Source organism: Mauremys mutica, chromosome 17, assembly GCF_020497125.1.
Source record: "Mauremys mutica isolate MM-2020 ecotype Southern chromosome 17, ASM2049712v1, whole genome shotgun sequence".
Classification (NCBI taxonomy): domain Eukaryota; kingdom Metazoa; phylum Chordata; order Testudines; family Geoemydidae; genus Mauremys; species Mauremys mutica.
The window spans coordinates 7,166,405-7,192,568 of NC_059088.1; the positions used below are offsets into that span (position 1 = coordinate 7,166,405).

General features: G+C 47.6%; 1 protein-coding gene across 1 annotated transcript in view; it reads left to right on the forward strand.

Annotated features, from left to right (window-relative positions):
* The window catches only part of LOC123351883 (IgGFc-binding protein-like), a 121,645-nt gene extending 106,611 nt beyond the window's left edge, over positions 1–15,034 (forward strand). Inside the window, exons 25-37 of the mRNA XM_044991563.1 lie at positions 17–590; positions 860–1,059; positions 1,464–1,605; positions 2,253–2,584; positions 3,908–4,481; positions 5,573–6,171; positions 7,571–8,135; positions 8,855–9,444; positions 9,593–10,163; positions 11,457–11,656; positions 12,469–12,849; positions 14,128–14,414; positions 14,945–15,034. Coding sequence (XP_044847498.1) covers positions 17–590; positions 860–1,059; positions 1,464–1,605; positions 2,253–2,584; positions 3,908–4,481; positions 5,573–6,171; positions 7,571–8,135; positions 8,855–9,444; positions 9,593–10,163; positions 11,457–11,656; positions 12,469–12,849; positions 14,128–14,414; positions 14,945–14,954 — 5,025 coding nt within the window. The 3' untranslated portion in view covers positions 14,955–15,034. The remainder of the gene's footprint in view (positions 1–16; positions 591–859; positions 1,060–1,463; positions 1,606–2,252; positions 2,585–3,907; positions 4,482–5,572; positions 6,172–7,570; positions 8,136–8,854; positions 9,445–9,592; positions 10,164–11,456; positions 11,657–12,468; positions 12,850–14,127; positions 14,415–14,944) is intronic.
* Positions 15,035–26,164: the final 11,130 nt, after the last annotated feature.

Consider the following 26,164-nt stretch of genomic DNA (forward strand, 5'->3'; position numbering starts at 1 on the left):
GGTCCGTCTCTTCCAGGTGGACGGGGTGTCTCACAACCTCCCTGTGGTCGTGGCCGATGGGCAGCTCCAAGCATATCAGCACGGCGGGAACGTGCTGGTGCAAACGGACTTCGGCCTCACCGTGAGCTACGACCTGGTTTACCACGTCAGAGTCACCGTCCCAGGGAACTACCAGGGCCAGACGTGCGGCCTGTGCGGGAACTACAACGGGCGTCGGGATGACGAGTTCCTGCTCCCCGATGGCAGGGCGGCCCCTAACGTGGCAGCGTTCGGTTCCGCCTGGAAAGTCCCAATCCCAGGAGCGGCCTGTGAGGACGGATGCTCCGGGAACAGCTGCCCGGTCTGCAAGGAGACAAAGAAGGACTTCTTCAAACAGCGCAACTACTGCGGGCTGCTCACGGCCCCCGATGGCCCCTTCGCCGCCTGCCACAGCACGGTCAGCCCCACTGTGTATTTCAACAACTGCCTCTATGATCTGTGCCTGGGCAACGGAGACTCCCAGGTCCTGTGCCAGAGCATCTACAGCTACGTGACGGCCTGCCAAGAGGCCCGGGTCACCATCCAGCCCTGGAGGAGCGCCTCCTTCTGCCGTAAGTGCCGTGATGCTGGTGTAGCACAAGGGCCTGTCCCACTTGCTCCAATGCCTCTGGGGGTGGGGGACAGCGATTCTAGGTATCTCATTCCAGACCTCTGGGCTTCTTCAGAGACTCCTTTGGGTGGGAACCAACAACTTCATGTTCCGTTATAAAGGTGACCTGGTCCTCTCGTCCCTGTTAGAGTCTCCTCTCCTTCATGTCTGTCCCTCTAAGCTGTGGGGTGAGATCTCTCCAGCCATCAATTACTTCTCTCTCTGCTTTAGCTCTGCGCTGCCCGGCCAACAGTCACTACGAGCTGTGCGCCGACCTCTGCACCACCACCTGTGCCAGGATCACCGACGCCAGGAAGTGCCCAGACACCTGCGCCGAAGGATGCCAGTGCGACGATGGCTTCCTCTTCGACGGCCAGGGTTGTGTTGCTCTGCAGAGCTGTGGGTGCTTCAACAAAGGGATATATTACAAGGTACCGCCCCCTGCTGGGGTATTAACTCCTATCCGTTCGCTTCCTCCACGCCCTACTCTCATCGGCCATGTTGGATCAGACCGTTGTCACTTGCCAATGGCAATACATAAATCTCTGTAGAAAGGCAAAAGACACTAATGGCGCAAGGCTGGTTCCTGGACCCGTGTCTCTGGAAGGGCAGTGGTGTCTAGTGGTTAGAGCTGGGAGCTGGGAGTCGCAACTCCTCTGGTCTCTCCCCAGCTCTGGGAAGGTAGTGGTGCCTAGTGGAGTAGAGTAGGCGCGGGCTGGGAGATAAGACGCTCCGTTCTAATCCCAGATATGGCTTCCACGTAACTGAACATCTCCGCACTGAAAAACTACATTTCCCCTGGCTACATTGTGTTATTTTCCCTTTTTTCAAACAGCCTAATGAGATAGTTCTGACCAACAAGTGCCAGCAAAACTGCACCTGCATTCCTGCCCAAGGGGTGACCTGTGAAGCTCACAGCTGTGCCAGCGATGAAACCTGTCAGATCAGAGATGGAGTCATGCAATGCATCAACATAGGTGAAAGAGAGTGCAAGAGTTAAACAAGAGGAGAGGTGAACGTAGAGACAGAGCCACTAGAGCAGACTCAATGGAGTCAGAACAGTTGAGGAGCGGGCACGGAGTAGAGTTTCCATCCTTAGATCTAGGAAGAAAGTGGGGTCTAGTGGTTAGAGCAGGGGTCTGTGATCCAGAACTCCTGGTTTCTATTCACTGCTCTACCCCTGCCCCTCCCAGGTTACATAGTAGGTTCTCTGGGTTGGAGCTGATGGGCTGGGAGGCAGGATATGTCAAATCAAGTCATTGATTTTCTCCTGGGCTTTGGACCAGGCACGTCACCGTCAAGAGGTAAAGAAAAGTATCCTCCGGGCCTGCCGCTTCGGTCCAATGTTGAGGTCCTTACTCTACCTATTTACTTAATCCTATTCGGGCAGAGCTTCTACGGAAGCTGAAGAAATTTCTTCTTCATCATCCAGTGAGCCGGGATATGTGGACTTGGTCTCTGGCCTGTAGGAAATTGTCTCTCATTGACTCCTCTCTGGATGGCCCATCTTCCAAATGGCTTTGATGGGCCAGGGGGTTCTGGTGGGTACCTGGGCCTGTGCTGAACCGAGCTCCCCTGCCCCCTAGCCCTCACTCATGGACTGCTGGGATTTCTCTCCTTTCAGATCCCTGCAAAGACCTGACATGTCGGGCCAAGGAGACGTGCAAGATCGAGAACGGCCATGCCATGTGTGTTCCCAACTTCATTGGAACCTGCTGGGGCTGGGGGGACCCGCACTATCACACTTTCGACGGGCTGAACTTCAACTTCCAGGGCACCTGCACCTACACCCTGGCCAAGTACTGCGGGACCGACCCCACCCTGGTGCCCTTCACCATCGATGAGAAGAACGACAACAGGGGGGGCAACCAGGCTGTCTCCTACGTGCGCCTGACCAACATCTACGTCTACGGGTACAACATCTCCATCCACAAGAAGGAAGTTGGGAAAATCAGAGTGAGTAAAAAGTGCAAAAATGATCAGAAAGCTTACATTTAGAATAAAAATATCTCCCTATCTGTACTCCCATGCCCATACACACCTATCTATCTATCTATCTATCTATCTATCTATCTATCTATCTATCTATCTATCTATCTATCTATCTATCCGCATACAAATCTGTCTGTATCTCTGTCTATTCTTCCCCATACGTATGCATCCATCATACCATCCATCCCAGGACCAATCTGTCTATCCATCTGTCAGGATACACATCTATCCCTCCCTCTGTTTGTCCCCACACACATCTCTCTTTCTCTTCATCCACCCCATACACCTCAATCCATTTCTCAATCTATCACCAGACACATCTGCTTTTTCTCCATCTATCCATCCACTCATCCCCATACATATCCATCTATCTAATCTATCTGTCTACGCTAGTTGAAGATTAATTTTTTTGTGGGGGGGGGGCGTTCAACATCCTTTTTCTTCCATTCTTACAAAATGGGCCAATATTTTGTTTATTTTTCAAGAATTTCTGCTGAATCAGGACCTTCATTTTGAAATAGCTATTGCTTTTTTTTTTTAAATTTAGAAATCTTAGAATAGAAATTTTTCCGGATTATCATAAAAAAAAATCCCCTTTTTGTGATCTCAAAGTGGCCATGAAAAGAAACAAGATCAAAAATGAAAACTTTCCAATAGGGAACTGAACAAGTGAGAAATAAACTGATTTAAAATGATCTGCTCCAGGCCCCTGTGCCCTCACAAATCACTTGGCCAAACATGTATCCATGGACCACATAGGCCACCCAGTGCCCCTAGTCCTCCCAGAACTTCTGTTCTCCCAGTCTCCCCATGTCACAGCGTCCTTACAGGCCACACAGGATAACTGGTTCCTGTGCTCCTTCCACAACACAGACACTCTCTCTCTCTCTTTGGTTTTGTACTGCGGAGCGTCACTCCCTGCTCAAATCCATGGAGCTTCTGGCTTTTCTCCTCTTTTTGGAGTAGAGAAATCTCTGCTTGACGTAGGATTTTGTGGTGAATAGGGCGGGTATCAAGAGGTGGGTATCATTGTCGTTATGGTGGAGAAGCTTTATTAAAGGGGAGGATCTTCCAGTGTTTCCTAAGGTTGGTCAGACTCTGGATTTATCTTATTTGCACTGGGAATTCATTCCACAGCCAGATCCCCGGACAGAGAACATTTTATCCCTGAGGACTCAAGTGCTTAATTCTGGGCTTTCTAATCTTTATTGTCCCAGAGGAGCAGAACTCTTGTAATAGGTGAGATGAAAAGAGAAATAACCATTGGTGTTTTCCTCCTATCGCTAGATCAATGACGTGACCACCAGCTTGCCGGTGACCCTTGAAGATGGTAAAATCAAGCTCTACCAGAGCGGTCTCAATGCTATCTTGCAGACAGACTTTGGTCTGCAGGTGTCGTATGACTGGAATTGGCACCTGATCATCACCCTCCCCAGCAGCTATTATGGGGCCATGGGCGGCCTTTGTGGGAACTTCAACCAAAACCATGGAGATGACATGACGTCACCCAACGGCACCAGAGTCTCCTCCATCGTGGAATGGGCCAGGAGCTGGAAAGTCAAAGACCGGGACCCCTTCTGTTGGGATGTTTGCAAAGGGAATTGCCCAACGTGTGATGAGAGCAAGCAGAAGATCTACGGGGGCGACGAATACTGTGGTTTGATCAGCAAAGCACCAGGAGGGCCCTTCAGAGAGTGTCACCCCAAAGTGAGCCCGGAGGACATTTTTGACAACTGCATCTACGACGTGTGTCTGAACGGGGGAGCCAAGACCATCCTGTGCCAGGCGCTGGAGGCCTATGCAGCCATCTGCAAGAAACAGGGCATCACCGTCTATGACTGGAGGACACCATCCGGCTGTGGTGAGCTCTGTGCTTTGGTTTCTTTATTGACAAAAGCAGCAGTTAGATGAGACTTACTCTGCTGCTTGGGGAGATGGCCAGTGGGCTGAGCATCAGGGCAGACATCAGGCCTCGGTACTGCACCTTGGCAACCAGACGCCATGGAGATATGGGCCTGAGGAATCCCTATAATAGACTAGCTAGATTGAGAGTGGATGGACACATGGCTTTCCTAGATTAGATTAGAGAAAGAGAGAAACTTAATATATTGTTAAGAGGATGGATTAGATGTATTGGGAGATTAAATAGATTCAATTGAGGATAAGTGAATAAAATGGATAGAGAGAGAAAGAGATTTAATGGATGGATAGATGGATTAGGTGCATGGGGAGATAAAATCAATTAGAGATGAAGCTTGGTAGATTAGATGCTGAGACGGATGGATAATTAAATGGATTAGGTTATAGATTAGACAGATATAGATACTCCTGGATGTACACGTCAATTAGATGGAGGCAATGAAAATTTAATTACAATCTAAAGTAAAGAAAATCTCACTTCCTCACTTCAAATAAGGGGTGGTCAACATTGTGTAGGAGGGATGTAACTGATGAACGGAAGAGGGGGATGGCTTTGGTGGGTGGACTGGATGGCAGAGAGGGATGGATCAGAAAGCGATGGAAAGATGAGACCCGTCTGAAATACTACCTGGAAATACAGGTGCATGCCTCAGTAGGATCTTCTTAGCCTTTCCACTTCCAGGGTACCTGTGCTGAGTCCTAGGCCATCTCGGGTGGGTGGGACTTCCAGAGGAGGTCTTGACAAGTGAGGGCTAGTCTGCTCTGGGTGCACTTTGCAGATCTTCTTGGGTTTTCTATAAGCAGAGAGCATTTCCGTGCTCTCCCAGCTAGCAAACACCCTTCTCTAACTGGGTTGTTCCCCGTGCTGGGCTCCAGAGGTGGCCTTAGTGGGGCTGCTTGTACATCAGGCCTGTGATATAGAGGATGCTGATTGCACATTAGAATTTGTCTCTGGCTATTGCTGCATCTAAGCAGGTGTTTTTAGTTCATTTCCTGTGTTGTTAAATCTCCCCCACTGTGACTCTCTCCCAGTCCCAATCTGCCCTGAGAACAGCCACTATGAGGCCTGTGGGAACGCCTGCCCAGCCAGCTGCTCCGACCAAACCGCCAACTCCTCCTGCCAGGAGCCCTGCGTGGAGACCTGCCAGTGTGACAACGGTTATGTCCTGAGTGCCGGCCAGTGTGTCCCCGTGGGGAGCTGTGGCTGTGACTACAATGGCCGCTACTACAAACCCAGTGAGGAGTTCTGGGACGATGAGAACTGCCGCTCTCGGTGCAGGTGTGATCCCAGCTTGGGCCTGGTGGTTTGCCAGGAGACCAGCTGCAAGTCCAGCGAGAGATGTGCCGTGATCAACGGGGTCCGTGACTGCTACCCAATCAGCTACTCTACATGCACGGCCTCCGGGGACCCTCATTACACCACCTTTGATGGAAAAAAGTACGATTTCATGGGCACCTGCATCTACCAGTTGGCTGGGGTCTGCTCCGAGGACCCCACGCTCATCCCGTTCAATATCAAGGTGGAGAATAACAACCGCGGCACCAAGGCTGTGTCCTACACCAAAGCGGTGACCTTGGAGGTGTACGGCAGAAACATCACTGTGAGCCAGCAATATCCCCGCAAGATCAAGGTAGGGATGGAGAGCCACGGGACTACTCAGGGAGCTGTGAGCAGGAACTCTTCCTGTTGATAAAGAACAGGAGTACTTGTGGCACCTTAGAGATTAACAAATTTATTTGAGCATAAGATTTTGTGGGCTACAGCCCACTTCTTCGGATGCATAGAATGGAACATATAGTAACGAGATATATATACACATACAGAGAACATGAAAAGTTGGGAGTTGCCCTACCAACTCTAAGAGGCTAATTAATTAAAAGAAAATACTTTTGTAGTGATAATCAAGATAGTCCATTTCAGACAGTTTGACAAGAAGGTGTGAGGATACTTAACATGGGGAAATAGATTCAATGTGTGTAATGGCTCAGCCATTCCCAGTCTCTATTTAAGCCTTAATTGATGGTATCTAATTTGCATATTAATTCAAGTTCAGCAGTTTCTTATTGGAGTCTGTTTTTGAAGCTTTTCTATTGCAAAATTGCCACCTTTAAGTCTGTTACTGAGTGACCAGAGAGGTTGAAGTGTTCTCCTACTGGCTTTTGAATGTTATGATTCCTGATGTCAGATTTGTGTCCATTTATTCTTTTGCACAGAGACTGTCCGGTTTGGTCAATGTTCTTTTGTGGATATAGACTAAACACGGCTGCTACTCTGAACTCTTGCTGTTGATACATTGCCCCTGATTTCTCTCCCCCTTTCAGAAATGAGACCTGCGTCCATTGTACACTGAGCTGGTGGTGGGTGTGTGGGAAGTAACTGAGTGCCCCTTTGTGAATATATACAGCAGGATTTTCTCCCCCCAATAAGTGCTGTTATGCCAGTGTAACTGCTGCGCGTTCAGCTGACTCACTCATTTAGCTGGGGATCTGGCCTCATTAACTTCAATGTTTGATTGACACCAGCTGGCCCTGTTAAATAACATCCCTAAAAGCTTCCTCCACTAAGATCTTTGACCCTGAATTCTGTTGCGCTAACGCCCTTTACACTGCTCTGACAGTGTAGAGTTGGAGTAAATTGCATTTACACTGTCAAGGGGTGTGAAAGAGTTTTAGTGTAACTGGGAATTCAGACTTTGACCATTGCTGACACATCTGCTCCAGGTGGATAGCATCTTTGTGGACCTGTCCTTCTATGCTGCTCTCAGCACTAGATTCCCCTCCCAGAACTAGGAGTATAACCCAAGAGTCCTGACTCCCAGCCCCCTTGCTCTCACCTATTTCACTGCCCTTGAAGAACCACGAATAGAACATAGGAGTCCTGATTCCCAGCCCTCCCTCTTCTGCCCCTGTAGACACCACTACTGTCTCAGAGCTGGGTATAGAATCCACAAGTCCTGCATCCCCATCCTCTGCCCCCTCCTGGCGGTGTTCATTCAAATTTAAGCCCCGGTCCTGCCACATCTGTTCCAGGTGGATGGAGTCTTCATGGACCTGCCTTTCTACCATGAGGAGAAACTACAGGCCTATGTCAGCGGAGCCCAAGTCCTCATCAAGACCGCCTTCGACCTGAGGGTGACCTTCGACGGGAGCAGCCTGGTCCGGGTCACCGTGCCCAACACCTACGCCAACGTCCTCTGCGGCCTGTGTGGTGACAACAACCAAAGTGCTGGTGACGACCTGACCATGAGGGACGGGAGCCGGGCGGCCAACGCCATCCAGTTTGCAGAGAGCTGGAAGGTGGGGGAGGTCCCTGGATGCTTGCCCAGTTGCACCAAGGACTGCCCAGTCTGCAGTGAGGCTCAGAGACAACCCTACAAGGGAGATCGGTACTGTGGGGTCATCACCAGAGGGGATGGGCCATTCAGAGAGTGCCATGAGGTCATCGACCCAGCCCCCTTCTTCGACGACTGTGTCTTTGATACCTGCCAGTACAAGGGTCACCGTGACGCTCTCTGCAGCGCGATCAGTGCCTATGTGACAGCCTGCCAGGCCAAGGGCATCCAGATAGGGCAGTGGAGATCGGCCTCATTCTGCAGTGAGTGTTGCTAATTGACTTCGCTTTGTGTGCATAGTGTGCATGTGCAGCACCCTCTAGAGGGTGGGCATAGAATGGCTCAGCCGTGTGTCACTGGCCCTATAGAGCTATCACCTTGCAGTAGTTTTCCTCCAGTGTCACTGACAGTAAGGGTCACCTCCTGGGCTCTGCTTTAACTTTATTCTGTAGTAACGTAATCCTGTCCCCTTGCCAGCAGCTTTCTCCCAGGGGGTTGGAAACACTTTGCAAACACAGTTCATCCTTCCCATCAGGGTGCAGGAAGAACTAAAGTGATTTGCTCAGAGTCGCACGAGAATCCAGTAGCAGAACCCAGGCGTGCTGGCTCCCAGTCCTCCATCACTTAACAATACACAGCAGCCCACTGCCAGAATTTGGAATGCAACTTGAACATGTCCCTTTGTCTGCAGCTCATACCTGTAGACCAAATGCCCCTCCAAGTGTCAGAAAGAAAACTCAGGAACTCTGGCCCTTGTCTGCACTGCTTTAACCCTCTAGATCTGACCGCCCTTCCACATCTGGGATACAACCTAGGAGTCCTGACTCTCAGCCCCCGGCCCTCCTCCCAGAGCTAGGAATAGAACCCAGGACTCCTGGCTCCGAACCCCCTAGAACAATCCTATTGTAAGTGATATGAATAGAGAGAGATTTCTTTCAACTTACCTTTGCATTTCTTCTTTCTCTCTAATCTTCTCCTGCAGGCCCCACCTGCCCCCGTAACTACCACTATGAGCTTTGTGGGAGTGGCTGCCCTGCCACCTGCCATGGCCTCTCAGCGCCAGACGGTTGTGATGCTCCCTGTGCTGAAGGGTGTTTCTGCGACGCCGGGTTTCTCCTGAGTGGAGACCGGTGCGTCCCCGTTGCTCAGTGCGGCTGTGTGCACCAGGGCAGGTACTACGGGAAGGGAGAGGAGTTCTACGCCAGCGCCTCCTGCCAGGAACGGTGCCGGTGCCAAGACAACGGGGTCGTTGAGTGCCGGGAGGCCTCCTGCGGAGCCAACGAGCAGTGCAGGGTGGAGAATGGAATCCTAGGCTGCCACGCCATGGGCTGCGGCAAATGTGTAGCATCTGGTGACCCTCATTATCTGACCTTTGATGGACGGGCCTTTGATTTCCAAGGCACTTGCACTTACAGCTTAGCCAGAGTCTGCAGCAGTGACGCTGGGCTGGCAAACTTCTCCGTGGTGGTAGAAAATGAGAGCTATGGTAATGGGCAAGTGTCAGTGGCACGGCTGGTGGTGGTCTCCGTTCATGGTTACACCATCACCATGGAGAGGGGAAGGAAGTGGAAAGTCATGGTAAGTCCCCGTTTAAGATTATTCTCATTGTAGCCTAGAGTGGTGTGTGTGTGTGTGTGTGTGTGTGTGTGTAAAAGTGTAACCAGGACACAGCTGCTGAGTCCGCACTAGTGACGGGTGAATTTCCCTCTCATTGGCACAGGTGGATGGGGAGCTCTACACTCTCCCACTGGCTATGGACGACGGGAAACTTCAGATCAACCAGGAGGGGAACAACATCATTGTTCAGTCTGCTTCTGGCCTCAAAGTCCTTTACGACACCTCCTATTATGTCCTAGTCTCCATCCCCAGCTCCTACAAGGGACATGTGTGCGGCTTGTGCGGCAACTTCAATGGTGACAAGAACGACGACTTCCTGCTGCCCAGTGGGAGGAGTGCCCAGAACGCGGATGAGTTCGGGGCCTCCTGGAAGGTGCCCGTTGATGGCGCCACATGCGCTGATGGCTGTGGGGAAAGATGTCCGGTCTGTGATGCAGCTAAAACAGCGCCATACCAGGTCGATAGCTCCTGTGGGTTGATCAAAGCGACATCAGGTCCCTTTAAATACTGTCACTCGCTGGTCAGCCCTACCGAGTATTTCAACCATTGTCTCTATGATATGTGTGCTGCCAATGGAGCAAGAGAAATCCTCTGCCAGAGTATCCAGGCCTACACGGCCGCGTGCCAGGCAGCTGGAGCCACAGTCAGTGCCTGGAGAACAGCCTCCTTCTGCCGTAAGTTTACAGAACAATCTACAGCCTGCTCTTATCTTCAGTTATATTTGCAATTAGTGATGTGGTATCACAATCTCTCTGCTTGTCAGATCTCCAAGCTAAACCATTTATGAGGGGTTGGTAGCTGGTTGGTTGCAGGCTGCAGGGGGTGGGATGGAGTATAGCTGCAGTGATGTAGCTATGCCACTGTAGCTGCTCTAGTGCAGACATAGCCTCAGTACTAGACAGTCTCCTCTCAAGCCAGTGCTGACCCCAGTGCCCCAGAGCAGTGCTAGGAAGAGCCGTGTGGATGATTTAACAGAACGCACACCTCCATATGAGTCAATGCTTGCCCCAATACTCCCTCGCTGGGCTAGAGGGGCTGTGCCGTTAGGGGTGGGGGACAGCGTACCAGACAGTATATAAACCCAGCCTCCAGTGTGTACTCAAAAAAATGACTCTACTAGTGGTGAAATGAGATCTAAACCAGAAAATATAAACTATCACATTCCGACAACATTTTTCACATACATCTTTTTTTTCTGCAAAAATGCATATTTAGATTGACTGAAACGTTTGGAGAATTTCTGTCAAATTTGCTGAATTCTTTCAGTTGAAACAAAATCTGGAAAAACTGAAATGATCTGATTTTTTTTTTTATTTGAAACAACTTTTTGAATTTTACTCTGATTTCTTTAAAGGTTAAAAGTACCCTGAAAAAGAAAATTAAATAAAAATCCTTCTATTTCGATTTCAACTCAGCCAGAGAACAAACAATCACCACAGGGCAGCAACTCACAGATTCTTTTGTTCAGAGCCTGAGCTGGACAATCCCTCTCAAAAACCTGGGTTGGCTGGAACTGAAACCATTTTTTTCTAATGTTTTCTTTTAACTGGAAAACTTGAAGAAAGAGAATAATTTTGAATTGACCAAAACATTTTGGGTTGACTTGAAACAATTTTTTGGCCAAGTTTTACGTTTCAACTCCACCATTTTGGTACTGCTTTCGTCTGTGTGTATGTGTGTGTGTGTGTGTGATATTTTGTTTTTAATTGGCCAAATTTGGAGACAAAATTCTGTTTTGAAATGAAAAGTTGAAAAAAAAAACCCATGTTAACTATTTATTAAAAAAACCCAACATGCTTTTTCCAGCTGAAAATAGTAATTGAATTTGACCCAAATGAAAAATGCATTTTTCAGCAAAAATTCTGTCTCACCCAAACATTTTGCCTAGCTCTGTTATTCACTAACAATTATGTCTGTGGTGGAATCAGTTTTTCATCCCTCATTATCATTTACTTCTGTCTCTCCAGCTTTCACCTGCCCGGCCAACAGCCACTACGAGCTGTGCACTAGATCCTGTGATTTCACATGTGCTGGCTTGTCCACCCCTGCCCAGTGCACTGCGAAATGCTTTGAAGGCTGCCAGTGCGACGCCGGCTACGCATTCAATGGGGAAACGTGCACGTCCATGGAAGGATGCGGCTGCGTGCGTGACGGACGCTACATCAAGGTGGGTGCTGGGATATGAGTCGGCTGTCATCCTCGATGCTGTCATTGGGCATCGGATGCCCTTGTAGGTGTGGGATTGTCCCAGCTTCCCACTGGGAGTTACAGCGACTGGGTGTCTGTGCCCTTCAGTGCAGCGACACATAAAACCTACAGCTAGGTCCTGCCTTCAGTCACCCATGTGACTTCCGCTGCAGTCAGTGGCATTGGGTTAGATGAGCATCCAAACACCTGCCCTGTGTGATCCTTGCATGTGGAAATGAAACTATGCCATGCGCTAGGGATTCATCACAGGAAAACCATGGGACTGGATGGAAAATGGGATATGGAGCCTTTCCCCACTAGAGGGCGCTGGGTCTGATCCGGCCCAGCGCGGGACACTGGCTGGCTTAGGGGTAGGGAAAGGGACATGTTGCCTTTCCCCTCTAGGGGGCTGCAGGTCTAATCCTGACCCCAGTTAGGGTAAGTGGCTGGCTTGGAGGATGGGGAATGGGACAGGTCCTTTCCTGTCTAGGAATTTCATAAACTTATCATGCTCCATCTTCAACCCAGTCAGGTTGCTGGCTCCCATTCCTCCTGGTCTCATTCCTACCCCAGAGAAAGAAAGATCTCCCAAGATAACTCTGCAGTAGACATACCTTTTGGGGCAGGGATTGTCTCTCACTATTTATACGTACAGCACCCAGCGCAATGGGACCCTGACCTCGGCAGGCTACTGTAATTTAAATAATCAAAGGGAGCTCTGAATTGATCCCATCCTGGGAATTTTCTCCTGCTGCTTTTCTGTAACAAAGTTGTTTGGGAATTTCCCTGCAGGCCGGGGAGAGCATCATCTCCAGCGCTTGCTCCGAGAAGTGCACCTGCCAGGCCTCAGGCGGGCTCATCTGTGAGCCACACAGCTGCCCCGACAAAGAGATCTGTGCGCTCCAGGATGGGGTGCGCAGCTGCGTGAAGCAGGAAGGCCGGTGCACACTGCTCCCCGGAGCCCAGCTCACCTCCTTCGACGGCGCCTCTGGAGGAGTTCTGTACAGTGGCGCTTACGAGCTGGCCTCTCTCTGCAACAACAGCGCCCCCTCCTGGTTCAGGGTGGTGGTGGACATCAGGGCATGCAGCGATGGGGCAGCGATGGCTGGGACAACCGCCTACATTTTCTTCCAAGATGCTTTCATAGCTGTGAAAAGGAACAAGGAGACCTGGGTAAGAGGGGGCCACGTTAGAACAGCCTGAGGCAAAGGGGCAGGAAGTTCATTTAGCTGCCACCGAAATGATGAAAAGACGAGAAATTACAGTGATGTTGATCCTCTTAACTGAGGCTGATCTGGGCATTTCAAAGATCAATTAGTTCAGCCTCATGAACTCCCGGTGTTGACAGGACGTGGTGTACAGGCTTGGAGGGATGACATGAGTTATTGATGAACAATTATTCAATAGCAAAGACTGAATTAGAACCCAGGAGTCCTGACTTCCCCCTGTTCTAACCCACTAGAGCCCACTCCCCTCCCAGAGCTGGGGCTGCAATCCAGGAGTCCTGACTCCCAGCCCCCCTCACCCCTGCTGTGAACCACCTTGAAGGTTGGAGGAGAAGCACGGAACTGCTCTAGGAAGGGTCTCTGTGACCCAGTAGGTTCCCTGGGAGAGATCCCTCCTTTCACTGGGGTACCTGGCCATTGGGGGAAAGACCCTCCCCCATCCTGGGGTCCCCTCTCCATTGGGGGAGCGAGATTGCTCCCAGGGGATTGAGGGAGGAATCAGAGGCAGTGTCATGATGTCACATTTGGTAACCTGAACAGCTGTTTGCAGTGTTGTTGTAGGTGCGTCGGTCCCAGGATATTAGAGACACAAGGTGGATGAGGTGATAATTTGTATTGGGCCAACATCTGTTGGTGGAAGGAACAAGCTTGCAAGCTACACCCTCGTGAAGAAGAACTCTGTGTAGTTTGAAAGCTTGTCCCTTCCACCAAGAGTAGTTGGTGCAATAAAAGATATCACCTCACCCACCTTGTCTCTCTCTTGATTGGCTGTGGTCATTTATTCAAATAAGCGAATTCACCAAATATTCAGATGAGCGAATTAAATCATTTGCATAAAGTCTCCAGAGTTCTTGACTTTTCCCACTAAGAGACATGATTGCTCACAGGTCAGTAATACTGAAGGCAGGAGGGATGTTTGCCAATCAAGTTGCCTATGCAAATTACTGCACCTTCATTGGGTATTGAGAGAAATGGAACAATTTGCTCTCCAGAACACTGTTTATTGATTGGCTCCTCCATCAGTCATAGTGTTTTCTGCACCTTTCAGTCTAAGTCTATTGCCTTATAATGTGGCTCAAAGACTCTAGTCCCCATTGCCAGTTACTGTGGCCCCGAGACTCTAGATCTTGTTGCCATGTAATGGGGCCTGTGGACTGTAGCTCAGTCCCTGCCATTCATCCCCACGTTTCCCAGTTCTCCTCTGCTCTAAGTCTGTGTGTTCCAGGTGAACGGGCGCCCAGTGCCGCTCCCGGTGAAGATCTCCGATGCTGTGTCTGTGCGTGAGTCTCAGGGCGGCGTGGCCGTGGTCCAGGCCTTGGGGATGCAGGTTCTGTTCAGCCCCAGTGGGGAGGTGACAGTGAGGGTCAGCGAGAGCCTGGCTAACAAGCTGTGCGCATCCTGCGGGAACTTCAATGGCGACGTGTCCGACGACCTGCAGCTGCCCAGCGGGGGGGTTGCGGGGAACATCACTGAGGTTATCGATGCCTGGAAGGCCAGAGACTTCTCCGGTTGGTGAGTGGCTCTGCAGATGCTGCCCTTTCCTCTGATCTTTCTATGAGGGCCTATAGGTACCTCCCTGGGGAGGAGATTTCTGATAGAAGAGGGCTTCTTAATCTAGCAGACAAAGGCAGAATAGGTCCCAGTGTCTGGAAGATGACGTTAGAAAGGTTCAGATCAGGAATAAGATGCAAATTTTTCCAGAGAGAGAATAATTAACCATTGGAGCACCTGACCCAGGGGTGAGGTAGATTCTCCATCACTTGCTAGTCTTTATATCTCGACAGACTAGCCATCTAAAAGATACACTGCAGTCCAGCCACAAGCTACTGATCATGAAAGCATCCCCTTACATTGCAGGCTAGTGTAGTTCTTGCTACATTGCAGGAAAGAGTGGTTGAAATTCCCTGGCTCGTGCTGACTAGATGACCTAATGGTCCCCTCTGGCCTTAAAATCTATGAATTAATTGCAAAGGAATCTTACTGAGACATCTTCCCAGTCCTGAAGGAGGCTCATTAATTCTTCTCCTGTTTTTGTCTTCTAGTGACTTCTAAACAAAATCCTGGCTGATGAAGCATCTTCCCTCCCTGGAGTGGACTCGCTGCCATCTTAGCTAGGAATTGCTCATAGGGCCATAACTGTAGCCTTCGTGACTTTCTGTGTCCTCTAGGGTATTTAATGAGGAAAAAGACTTTGTTCTGATTGTCAATAAAAACAAATAAACCTGCAGATATGATTGTGAAGCAATAAACTCATTTTTGCAAACTTCATCCAGTGATTTTGTTATCACAGCCTGTTTCTTTCCATCTTAATGTAATTTCCTGACTCAGTGGAAGGGAACAAGACAGACTTTTTGTTCCATGTCTGTACAGCACCTAGCACAATAGAGTTGCAGTCCATGACAGGGACTCCCAGATGCAACCACAACACAAAGAGGTAACAATAATAATGCATTCTGCTACTAAAACTCATGAGTATGGATGAAGTTCAGCCCAAGAGGTAGAAAAGTCTGTTTCTCAAATGGAATGTCTTCATTTGTAGTCCCCATGGTAGCTGTTATGTCTGTGTAAATCAATAAACTTGGGTGTTCCATTGGCCTTGGAAGGGAAAAAGATAACAGGTGGGCAGGAGTTAACACGCCAGCTACATCATCGGGGGCAGAGTTGGAGAGGCTTCAGCAAAGAGCTACAAGGATGCCTGAAGAACAGAGCCAATAGAGCAAGAGTTAAGGAGCTAAATCTTCATCAAAGAGAAGGTTAAGAGATTGTTTTACCTCTTTATTTGGCACTGATGGAACCACAGCTGGAATCCTGTCTCCAGTTCTGGTGTCTACAGTTCAGGAAAGATGTGGATAAATTGGAGAGACGTTCAGAAGAGACATTCAAGAATGAAAGGAATAGAAAACACGCTTTTATAATGAGAGACTCCAGCAGCTGTCTATTTAGTAGAACAAAGAGAAGATTAAAGGGTGACTTGATCCCAGTCTATAAGTACCTACATGGGGAACAAATGTTAAATAATGGGCTCTTTGATCTAGCAGAGAAAGGTCCAACACAATCCAATACCAGGAAGTTAAAGCTAGACAACTTTATACTGGAAATAAGGTGTAAAGTTTTAACAGTGAGAGTAATTAGCCATTGGAACAATTTATCAAGGGTTACGGTGCATTTTCTGTCACTGGCAATTTTTAAATCAAGATTGGATGTTTTTCTTACAGATCTGCTCCAGGAATTATTTTGGGGAAGATCTCTGGGCTGTGTTGTAGAGGAGGTCAGACTACATGGTCACAATGATGTCTTCTATCCTTGGAAGCTGTGAATCTAAAAGGTATCTGGACTAGTGCCTGTAAACTAGAGCAGAGTGAATAATGAATGGTTCACTTTGCTGGCAATTCGGAGAAATAAAAAAATCATTTTGATTTTGAGCATTTCTTTCCATTTCTGATATTTTTTTTACATATCTGTGTTTGAAAAATGTTTTGAAACAAAAAGTCATTTTAACCTCAAAAATCAAAACGGTTTCATTTAGAAATTGTCACGGACTCACAGGTCGTGCCCACTCTTGGCCCTGTGTGGTCCCTCGGGGGAACCCCTTTCAGTGAGACATCCCTTCTCGGGGGGCCTCTCTCTCTCTCTCAGGGGCTAAGCCCCTCCATCTCCTGGAACCGCACCTGTTTCTCGCCATGGGCCCTCTCAGGAGTGAACTCACTCTGGACCCCCAGGGCCTCCACTCCCAGAGGGAATAATGCCCCCCTGCTCTCTAGCCCAGAGCGACTCCCAGCCAGCGTATTCCAGTGCTTCACCACCCTCCTAGTGAAAAAGTTTTTCCTAATATCCAACCTGAACCTCCCCCACTGCAACTTGACACCATTACTCTTTGTTCTGTCATCTGGTACCACTGAGAACAGTCTAGATCCATCCTCTTTGGAATCCCCTTTCAGGTAGTTGAAAGCAGCTATCAGATCTCCCTTCATTCTTCTCTTCTGCAGGCTAAACAATCTCAGTTCCCTCAGCCTCTCCTCATAAGTCATGTGCTCCAGATCCCTAATCATTTTTGTTGCCCTCTGCTGCACTCTTTCCAATTTTTCCACATCCCTCTTGTAGTGTGGGGCCCCAAACTGGACACAGTACTCAAGATGAGGCCTCACCAATGTCGAATAGAGAGGAATGATCACGTCCCTCGATCTGCTGGCAGTGCCCCTACTTATACAGCCCAAAATGCTGTTAGCCTTCTTGGTAACAAGGGCACTGTTCACTCATATCCAGCTTCTCATCCACTGTAACCCCTAGATCCTTTTCTGCAGAACTGCTTCCTAGCCATTCGGTCCCTAGTCTGTAACAGTGCATGGGATTCTTCTGTCCTAAGTGCAGGACTCTGCCCTTGTCCTTGTTGAACCTCATCAGGTTTCTTTTGGCCCAATCTTCTAATTTGTCTAGGTCCCTCTGTATTCTATCCCTACTCTCCAGCATATCTACCACTCCTCCCAGTTTAGTGTTACCTGCAAACTTGCTGAGGGTGCAGTCCACGCCATCCTCCAGATCATTAATGAAGATATTGAACAAAACCAGCCCCAGGATCGACCCTTGGGGCACTCCGCTTGAAACCGGCTGCCAGCTAGACATGGAGCCATTGATCACTACCTTTTGAGCCCAACGATCTAGTCAGCTTTCTATCCACCTCATAGTCCATTCATCCAGCCCATACTTCTTTAACTTGCCAGCAAGAATACTGTGGGAGACCGTATCAAAAGCTTTGCTAAAGTCAAGGAATAACACATCCACTGCTTTCCCCTCATCCACAGAGCCAGTTATCTCATCATAGAAGGCAATTAGGTTAGTCAGGCATGACGTGCCCTTGTTGAATCCATGCTGACAGTTCCTGATCACTTTCCTTTCCTCTAAGTGCTTCAGAATTGATTCTTTGAGGACCTGCTTCATGATTTTTCCAGGGACTGAGGTGAGGCTGACTGGCCTGTAGTTCCCCGGAACCTCCTTCTTCCCCAAAGGTCCATCCAGCCCAGTATCCTGTCTACCGACAGTGACCAATGCCAGGTGTCCCAGAGGGAGTGAACCTAACATGTAATGATCAAGTGATCTCTCTCCCGCCATCCATCTCCACCCTCTGACAAGCAGAGGCTAGGGACACCATTCCTTACCCATCCTGGCTAATAGTCATTATTGGACTTACGTATCAGAGGGGTAGCCGTGTTAGTCTGGTTCTGTAGAAGCAGCAAAGTGTCCTGTGGCACCTTATAGACTAACAGATGTTTTTGCAGCATGAGCTTTCGTGGGTTGTGGCCCCATGTGGCAGGTAGGAGTTTAGACAGCTTACAGTCCTTTTTCCTTTGTAGAGAGGTGAAGTGAGTAATGTAGATCTCCTGTCTTATTTTAGTGAAGTCCGTTTGTATGGAAGTTTGGTTATTGATGAGAGTCTCCAGGTTGGAGAGCTCTTTTTTGATGTTTTCCTGTTTGCTGTATAGGATGCTGATCAGGTGGTTCCTCAGTTTCTTTGATAGAGTATGGCATAATCTCTCACTGTGGTCTGTGTAGTATGTAGATAGCAGTGGATTTTTTACCTTTAGTCCATTAGGTATGATGTCCATCCGTTTACATTTGGAAAGGAAGATGATATCTGTCTGTATTTGTGCACATGGGGCCACAACCGTGGTACCCCCAACCCACCCAGCAATATCGTCAATCTATCCAACCACACACTCAGCCCAGAAGAACAGTCTGTCCTATCTCGGGGACTCTCTTTCTGCCCTGCCACCCCCACCAACATGATACAGTTCTGCGGCGATCTGGAAGCCTACTTTCGCCGTCTCCGACTCAAAGAATACTTCCAGGACAACACTGAACAGCGCACTGATACACAGTTACCCTCCCACCAACAGCACAAGAAGAAGAACTCCACATGGACTCCTCCTGAGGGTCGAAATGACAGTCTGGACCTATACATTGAATGCTTCCGCCGACGTGCACAGGCAGAAATTGTGGAAAAACAACATCGCTTGCCTCACAACCTAAGTCGTGCAGAATGCTATGCCATCCACAGCCTCAGAAACCATCCTGACATTATTATCAAAGAGGCTGACAAAGGAGGTGCTGTTGTCATCATGAATAGGTCGGACTACCAAAAGGAGGCTGCCAGACAACTCTCCAATACCAAATTTTACAAGCTACTTCCCTCAGATCCCACTGAGGAATACACTAAGAAACTGCACCATCTACTCAGGACACTCTCTACAGTAACACTGGAACAAATCAACATACCCTTAGAGCCCCGACCAGGGTTATTCTATCTACTACCCAAGATCCACAAACCCGGAAATCCTGGACGCCCCATCATCTCGGGCATTGGAACTCTCACTGAAGGACTGTCTGGATATGTAGACTCTCTACTCAGACCCTATGTTACCAGCACTCCCAGCTATCTCCGTGACACCACTGATTTCCTGAGGAAACTACAATGCATTGGTGACCTTCCAGAAAACACCATCCTAGCCACCATGGATGTAGAGGCTCTCTACACAAACATCCCACACACTGATGGAATACAAGTTGTCAGGAACAGTATCCCTGATGATGCCACAGCACAACTGGTTGCTGAGCTCTGTGCCTTTATCCTCACACACAACTATTTCAAATTTAATGACAATATATATCTCCAGATCAGTGGCACCGCTATGGGCACCCGCATGGCCCCACAATATGCCAATATTTTTATGGCTGACCTGGAACAACGCTTCCTCAGCTCCCATCCACTCATGCCCCTTCTCTACCTACGCTACATTGATGACATCTTCATCATCTGGACCCATGGGAAGGAGACTCTGGAAAAATTCCACCATGATTTCAACAGCTTCCACCCCTCCATCAACCTCAGCCTGGACCAATCTACACGGGAGGTCCACTTCCTAGACACCACGGTGCAAATAAGTGATGGTCACATTAACACCACCCTATACCGAAAACCTACCGACCGCTATGCCTACCTTCATGCCTCCAGCTTCCATCCCGGACACACCACAAGATGCATTGTCTACAGCCAAGCACTGAGGTACAACCGCATCTGCTCTAACCCTGCAGACAGAGACCAACACCTAGAAAATCTCCACCAAGCATTCTCAAGACTACAGTACCCACACGAGGAAATAAAGAAACAGATCAACAGAGCCAGACGTGTACCCAGAAGCCTCCTACTGCAAGACAAGCCCAAGAAAGAAACCAACAGGACTCCACTGGCCATCACATACAGTCCCCAGCTAAAACCCCTCCAACGCATCATCAGGGATCTACAGCCCATCCTGGACAATGATCCCACACTTTCACAGGCCTTGGGTGGCAGGCCAGTCCTCGCCCACAGACAACCTGCCAACCTGAAGCATATTCTCACCAGCAACTGCACACCACACCATAGTAACTCCAGCTCAGGAACCAATCCATGCAACAAACCTCGATGCCAACTCTGCCCACATATCTACACCAGCAACACCATCACAGGACCTAACCAGATCAGCCACACCATCACCGGTTCATTCACCTGCACATCCACCAATGTAATATATGCCATCATATGCCAGCAATGCCCCTCTGCTATGTACATCGGCCAAACTGGACAGTCTCTAAGGAAAAGGATAAATGGACACAAATCAGACATTAGGAATGGCAATATACAAAAACCTGTAGGAGAACACTTCAACCTCCCTGGCCACACAATAGCAGACCTTAAGGTGGCCATCCTGCAGCAAAAAAACTTTAGAACCAGACTTCAAAGAGAAACTGCTGAGCTCCAGTTCATCTGCAAATTTGACACCATCAGCTCAGGACTAAACAAAGACTGTGAATGGCTTGCCAATTACAGAACCAGTTTCTCCTCCCTTGGTTTTCACACCTCAACTGCTAGAACAGGGTCTCATCCTCCCTGATTGATCTAACCTCGTTATCTCTAGCTTGCTTCTTGCTTGCTTATATTTACCTGCCCCTGGAAATTTCCACTACTTGCATCCGAAGAAGTGGGTATTCACCCACAAAAGCTCATGCTGCAAAAACATCTGTTAGTCTATAAGGTGCCACAGGACTCTTTGCATTATTGGACTTAACCTCCATGAATTTATCTAGTTCTCTTTTAAACCCTGTTATAGTCCGAGCCTTCACAACCTCCTCAGGCAAGGAGTTCCACAGGTTGACTGTGCGCTGTGTGAAGAAGAACCCTTTTATTTGTTTTAAACCTGCTGTACATTAATTTTATTTGGTGACCCCTAGTTCTTATATTAAGGGAAGAAGTAAATAACTTTTCCTTATTCACTTTCTCCACACCACTCATGATTTTATATACCTCTATCATATCCCCCCTTAGTCTCCTCTTAGCCAAGCTGAAGAGTCCTAGCCTCTCTAATCTTTCCTCATATGGGACCTGTTCCAAACCCCTAATCATTTTAGTTGCCCTTCTCTGAACCTTTTCTAATGCCAGTATATCTTTTTTGAGATGAGGAGACCACATCTGTACGCAGTATTCAAGATGTGGGTGTACCATGGTTTTATATAAGGGCAATAAGATATTCTCTGTCTTATTCTCTATCCCCTTTTTAATGATTCCTAACATCCTGTTTGCTTTTTTGACTGCCGCTGCACACAGCATGGAAGTCTTCAGAGAACTATCCACGATGACTCCAAGATCTCTTTCCTGAATAGTTATAGCTAAATTAGCCCCCATCATATTGTATGTAGAGTTGGGGTTATTTTTTCCAATGCGCACTGCTTTACATTTATCCACATTAAATTTCATTTGCCATTTTGTTGCCCAGTCACTTAGTTTTGTGAGATCTTTTTGAAGTTCTTCACAGTCTGCTTTGGTCTTAACTAGCTTGAGCAATGTAGTATCATCTGCAAACGTTGCCACCTCACTGTTTACCCCTTTCTCCAGATCATTTATGAATAAATTGAATAGGACTGGTCCTAGGACTGACTCTTGGGGAACACCACTAGTTACCCCTCTTCATTCTGAAAATTTACCATTTATTCCTACCCTTTGTTCCCTGTGTTTTAACCAGTTCTCAATCCATGGAAAGATCTTCCCTCTTATCCCATGATAATTTAATTTACATAACAGCCTTTGATGAGGGACCTTATCAAAGGCTTTCTGGAAATCTAAGTACACTATGTCCACTGGATCCCCCTTGTCCACATGTTTGTTGACCCTTTCAAAGAACTCTAATAGATTAGTAAGACATGATTTCTCTTTACAGAAACCATGTTGACTTTTGCCCAACAATTTATGTTCTTCTATGTGTCTGACAATTTTATTCTTTACTATTGTTTCAACTAATTTGCCCAGTACTGACATTAGACTGTAATTACCGGGATCACCTCTAGAGCCCTTTTTAAATATTGGCATTGCATTAGCTATCTTCCAGTCATTGGTTACAGAAATCGATTTAAAGGACAGGTTACAAACCATAGTTAATAGTTCTGTAATTTCACATTTGAGTTCTTTCAGAACTCTTGGGTGAATGCCATCTGGTCCCGGTGACTTTTTACTGTTAAGTTTATCAATTAATTCCAAAACCTCCTCTAGTGACACTTCAATCTGTGACAATTCCTCAGGTTTGTCACCTACAAAGGACAGCTCAGGTTTGGGAATCTCCCTAACATCCTCAGCCGTGAAGACTGAAGCAAAGAATTTGTTTAGTTTCTCTGCAATGACTTTATCGTCTTTAAGCGCTCCTTTTGTATCTCGATTGTCCAGGGGCCCCACTGGTTGTTTAGCAGGCTTCCTGCTTCTGATGTTCTTAAATATCATTTTGTTATTACCTTTGGAGTTTTTGGCTTGCCGTTCTTCAAACTCCTTTTTGGCTTTTCTTATTACATTTTTACTCTTAATTTGGCAGTGTTTATGCTCCTTTCTATTTACCTCACTAGGATTTGACTTCCACTTTTTAAAAGATGCCTTTTTATCTCTCACTGCTTCTTTTACACGGTTGTTAAGCCACAGTGGCTCTTTTTTAGTTCTTTTACTGTGTTTTTTAATTTGGGGTATACATTTAAGTTGGGTCTCTATTATGGTGTCTTTGAAAAGAGTCCATGCAGCTTGCAGGGATTTCACTCTAGTCACTGTACCTTTTAATTTCTGTTTAATTAACCTCCTCATTTTTGCATAGTTCCCTTTTCTGAAATTAAATGCCACAGTGTTGGGCTGTTGAGGTATTTCCCCCACCACAGAGATGTTAAATGCTATTATATTGTGGTCACTATTTCCAAGCGGTCCTTTTATAGTTACCTCTTGGACCAGCTCCTGCGCTCCACTCAGGACTAAATTGAGAGTTGCCTCTCCCCTTGTGGGTTCCCGTACCAGCTGCTCCAAGAAGCAGTAATTTAAAGTATCGAGAAATTTTAACTCTGCATTTCGTCCTGAGGTGACATGTACCCAGTCAATATGGGGATAATTGAAATCTCCCACTATTACTGAGTTCTTTATTTTGCTAGCCTCTCTAATCTCCCTCAGCATTCCATCGTCACTATCACTGTCCTGGTCAGGTGGTCGATATTAGATCCCTACTGTTATATTCTTATTAGAGCATGGAATTACTATCCATAGAGATTCTATGGAACATGTGGATTCACTTAAGATTTTTACTTCATTTGATTCTACATTTTCTTTCACATATAGTCCCACATGACCCCCCACATGACCTGTTCTGTCCTTCCGATATATTTTGTACCCCAGAAAGATTGTGTCCCATTGATTGCTCTCAGTCCACCAGGTTTCTGTGATGCCTATTATGTCAATATCCTCCTTTAACACGAGGCACGCTAGTTCACTCATCTTATTATTTAGACTTCTAGCATTTGTGTACAAGCACTTTAAAAACTTGTCACTGTTTACTTGTCTGCCCTTTTCTGATGTGTCAGATTCTTTTTTATGTGAATGTTTCTTGTCTGATCTGGCCCATACTTTATCCTCTTCCATCTTCTCTTCCTGACTATAACCTAGAGAATCTCTATCAATAGACTCTCCTCTAAGAGAAGGCTCTGTCCGATCCATGTGCTCCTCTGCAGCAATCGGCTTTCCCCCAACTCTTAGTTTAAAAACTGCTCTGCAACCCTTTTAATGTTAGTGTTAATTAGATAGGGATAGGGCCATCAATGGTTATTAGCCAAGAGGGTCAGTGTCCCAACCCCATGCTCCGGGTGTCCCTAAACCTGTGACTGACAGAAACTGGGAATGGGAGACAAAGAATGTATCACTTGATAATACCTGTTCTGTTTATTCCCGCTGAAGCACCTGGTATTGGCCACTGTGTAAAGGCAGGATACTGGTCTCGATGAACCATTGGTCTGACCCAGTGTGGCTGTTCTTATGTTCTTAAGAAACAAAAAATAAATTCACAGTCTAAGTTCTACAAACTAAGCAGGATTTGAATCAAACTGTGTCTCACCCTGAGGGCTGGTCTACACTAAGGGGGAAAATCGATATAAGATACGCAACTTCAGCTACGTGAATAACGTAGCTGAAGTCGAAGTATCTTATATCGATCACTTACCCGTCCTCACGGCGCGGGATCGATGTCCGGGGCTCCCCATGTCGACTCCGCCACCGCCGTTCGCGGTGGTGGAGTTCCGGAGTCGACAGGAGCGCGTTCGGGGATCGATATAGTGCGTCTAGATGAGACGCGATATATCGATCCCTGAAAAATCGATCGCTACCCGCCGGTACGGCGGGTAGTGAAGACATAGCCTGACTGATGGTACAAGCAGGTGCCAGTTCCTCAGTACACAGGCTGGGGCTGCCTTCCAGCCTGGGACCAAAGTTCCCCAGTTCAAAGTCTTTGTTTTTCAGACATGCTTCCAGGTGTTGAGACTGGGGAAAAGGGGAAGAGAGAGAGGCCAAGTGATGCTGTCAGCCCTCTCTCTTTTAAACCTTCTTCCAGCTGCTAGAAAGATCCTTGTTGTGATGTGGGGGACAGGCAGTCCCCATTGTTCAAGCACTTTCTATTGCATACGTGCCTTCTCTAAGGGGTCCCTGGGATAGTGGATTCTTTTCATCAAAGCTGCCTGGCCATCTTTTGTTGTAACTGAAAGGCTGGTTGTGAGTGTTCCCAAACTCACAACATATTTTAATAGCACATGTAGCAATACCCCATAACTCCACATACAATGACAGCACATTTAATCCTACAGGATATTAATGTTCAACAGATCAAGACTTTTAAATTGATACCTCACAAGGCAGACTTTGTACAAAACATATAAGACAGTGGTGAATATGAATGTTCCAGGGTGCTGCTTTGAGGTACAGCATGTCAAAGTGAGGTAATATCTTTTATTGGACAAGCTTCTGTAGGTGAGAGACACAAGCCTTCCAACACAGAGCTCTTCCTCAGAATCCTCCCACTTCAGGGAGGCTTTGACTGACTCATGTTTGGCCCTCAGGAGGCCAGCTGTAATTAACCAGGGGGAGAGAAGTGGGTTTGACTTTCTTCTGAAATTCCAAAGAACTGGCCACTCCCACCACACAAGCCATGCCAGTGATTTGATCCTTAATAGGCCTCTTGCAGCTGAGGATGAGTTATTTATTGGGTTCACAGTGTTCTTGTAGCTGTGTTGATCCCAGAATATTATGGAGACAAGGTGAGTGAGAGACTATTATTGCACCAATGTCTGTTAGTGAAAGAGACCAGTTTTTGAGCTTACACAGAGCTTTTCTTCAGGTCTGAGAAGGCTCGTCTCTTTCACCAGCAGACGTTGGTCCAATAAAAGATATTACCTCACCCACCTTGTCTCTCTCATTTATTGGGTACCAGGACACAGACAGAATTAACTAGCCCAGCGCTGGCCGAGCTTGTGAATTTCAGACTCACTAACAGCTCTGTGTGTGTGTGTGTTCCACAAGAGAACAGCAACACTAACTTTGGAAGATCAGCCTGTTAACTGATGTTGGACTACTGAAACTACTGTAAAACATTTGAAGTTCGGTGGAGTTAGAATTGTCAACTGAAAACCAGCTTTAGCCTGACCAGCTGTCTGGTTTCTTAGATATAAAACAAGTTAGGAGTTTAGGGGCCAGGGAATCGAGCAGCAAGTTTGCTAAGGAGCCAGCCAGACATTCAGGAATCTGTGCAGGAGGAAGTGCTCTGTGTAAGCAAAGCTTGTCTCTCGCTCATCAACAGAAGCTGCTCCAATAAAAGATATTAGCTCACCCACCTGGTCTCTCTCATATCCTGGGACCAGTATGGCTACCACACCACTGCCTACAAAAGTGGAGG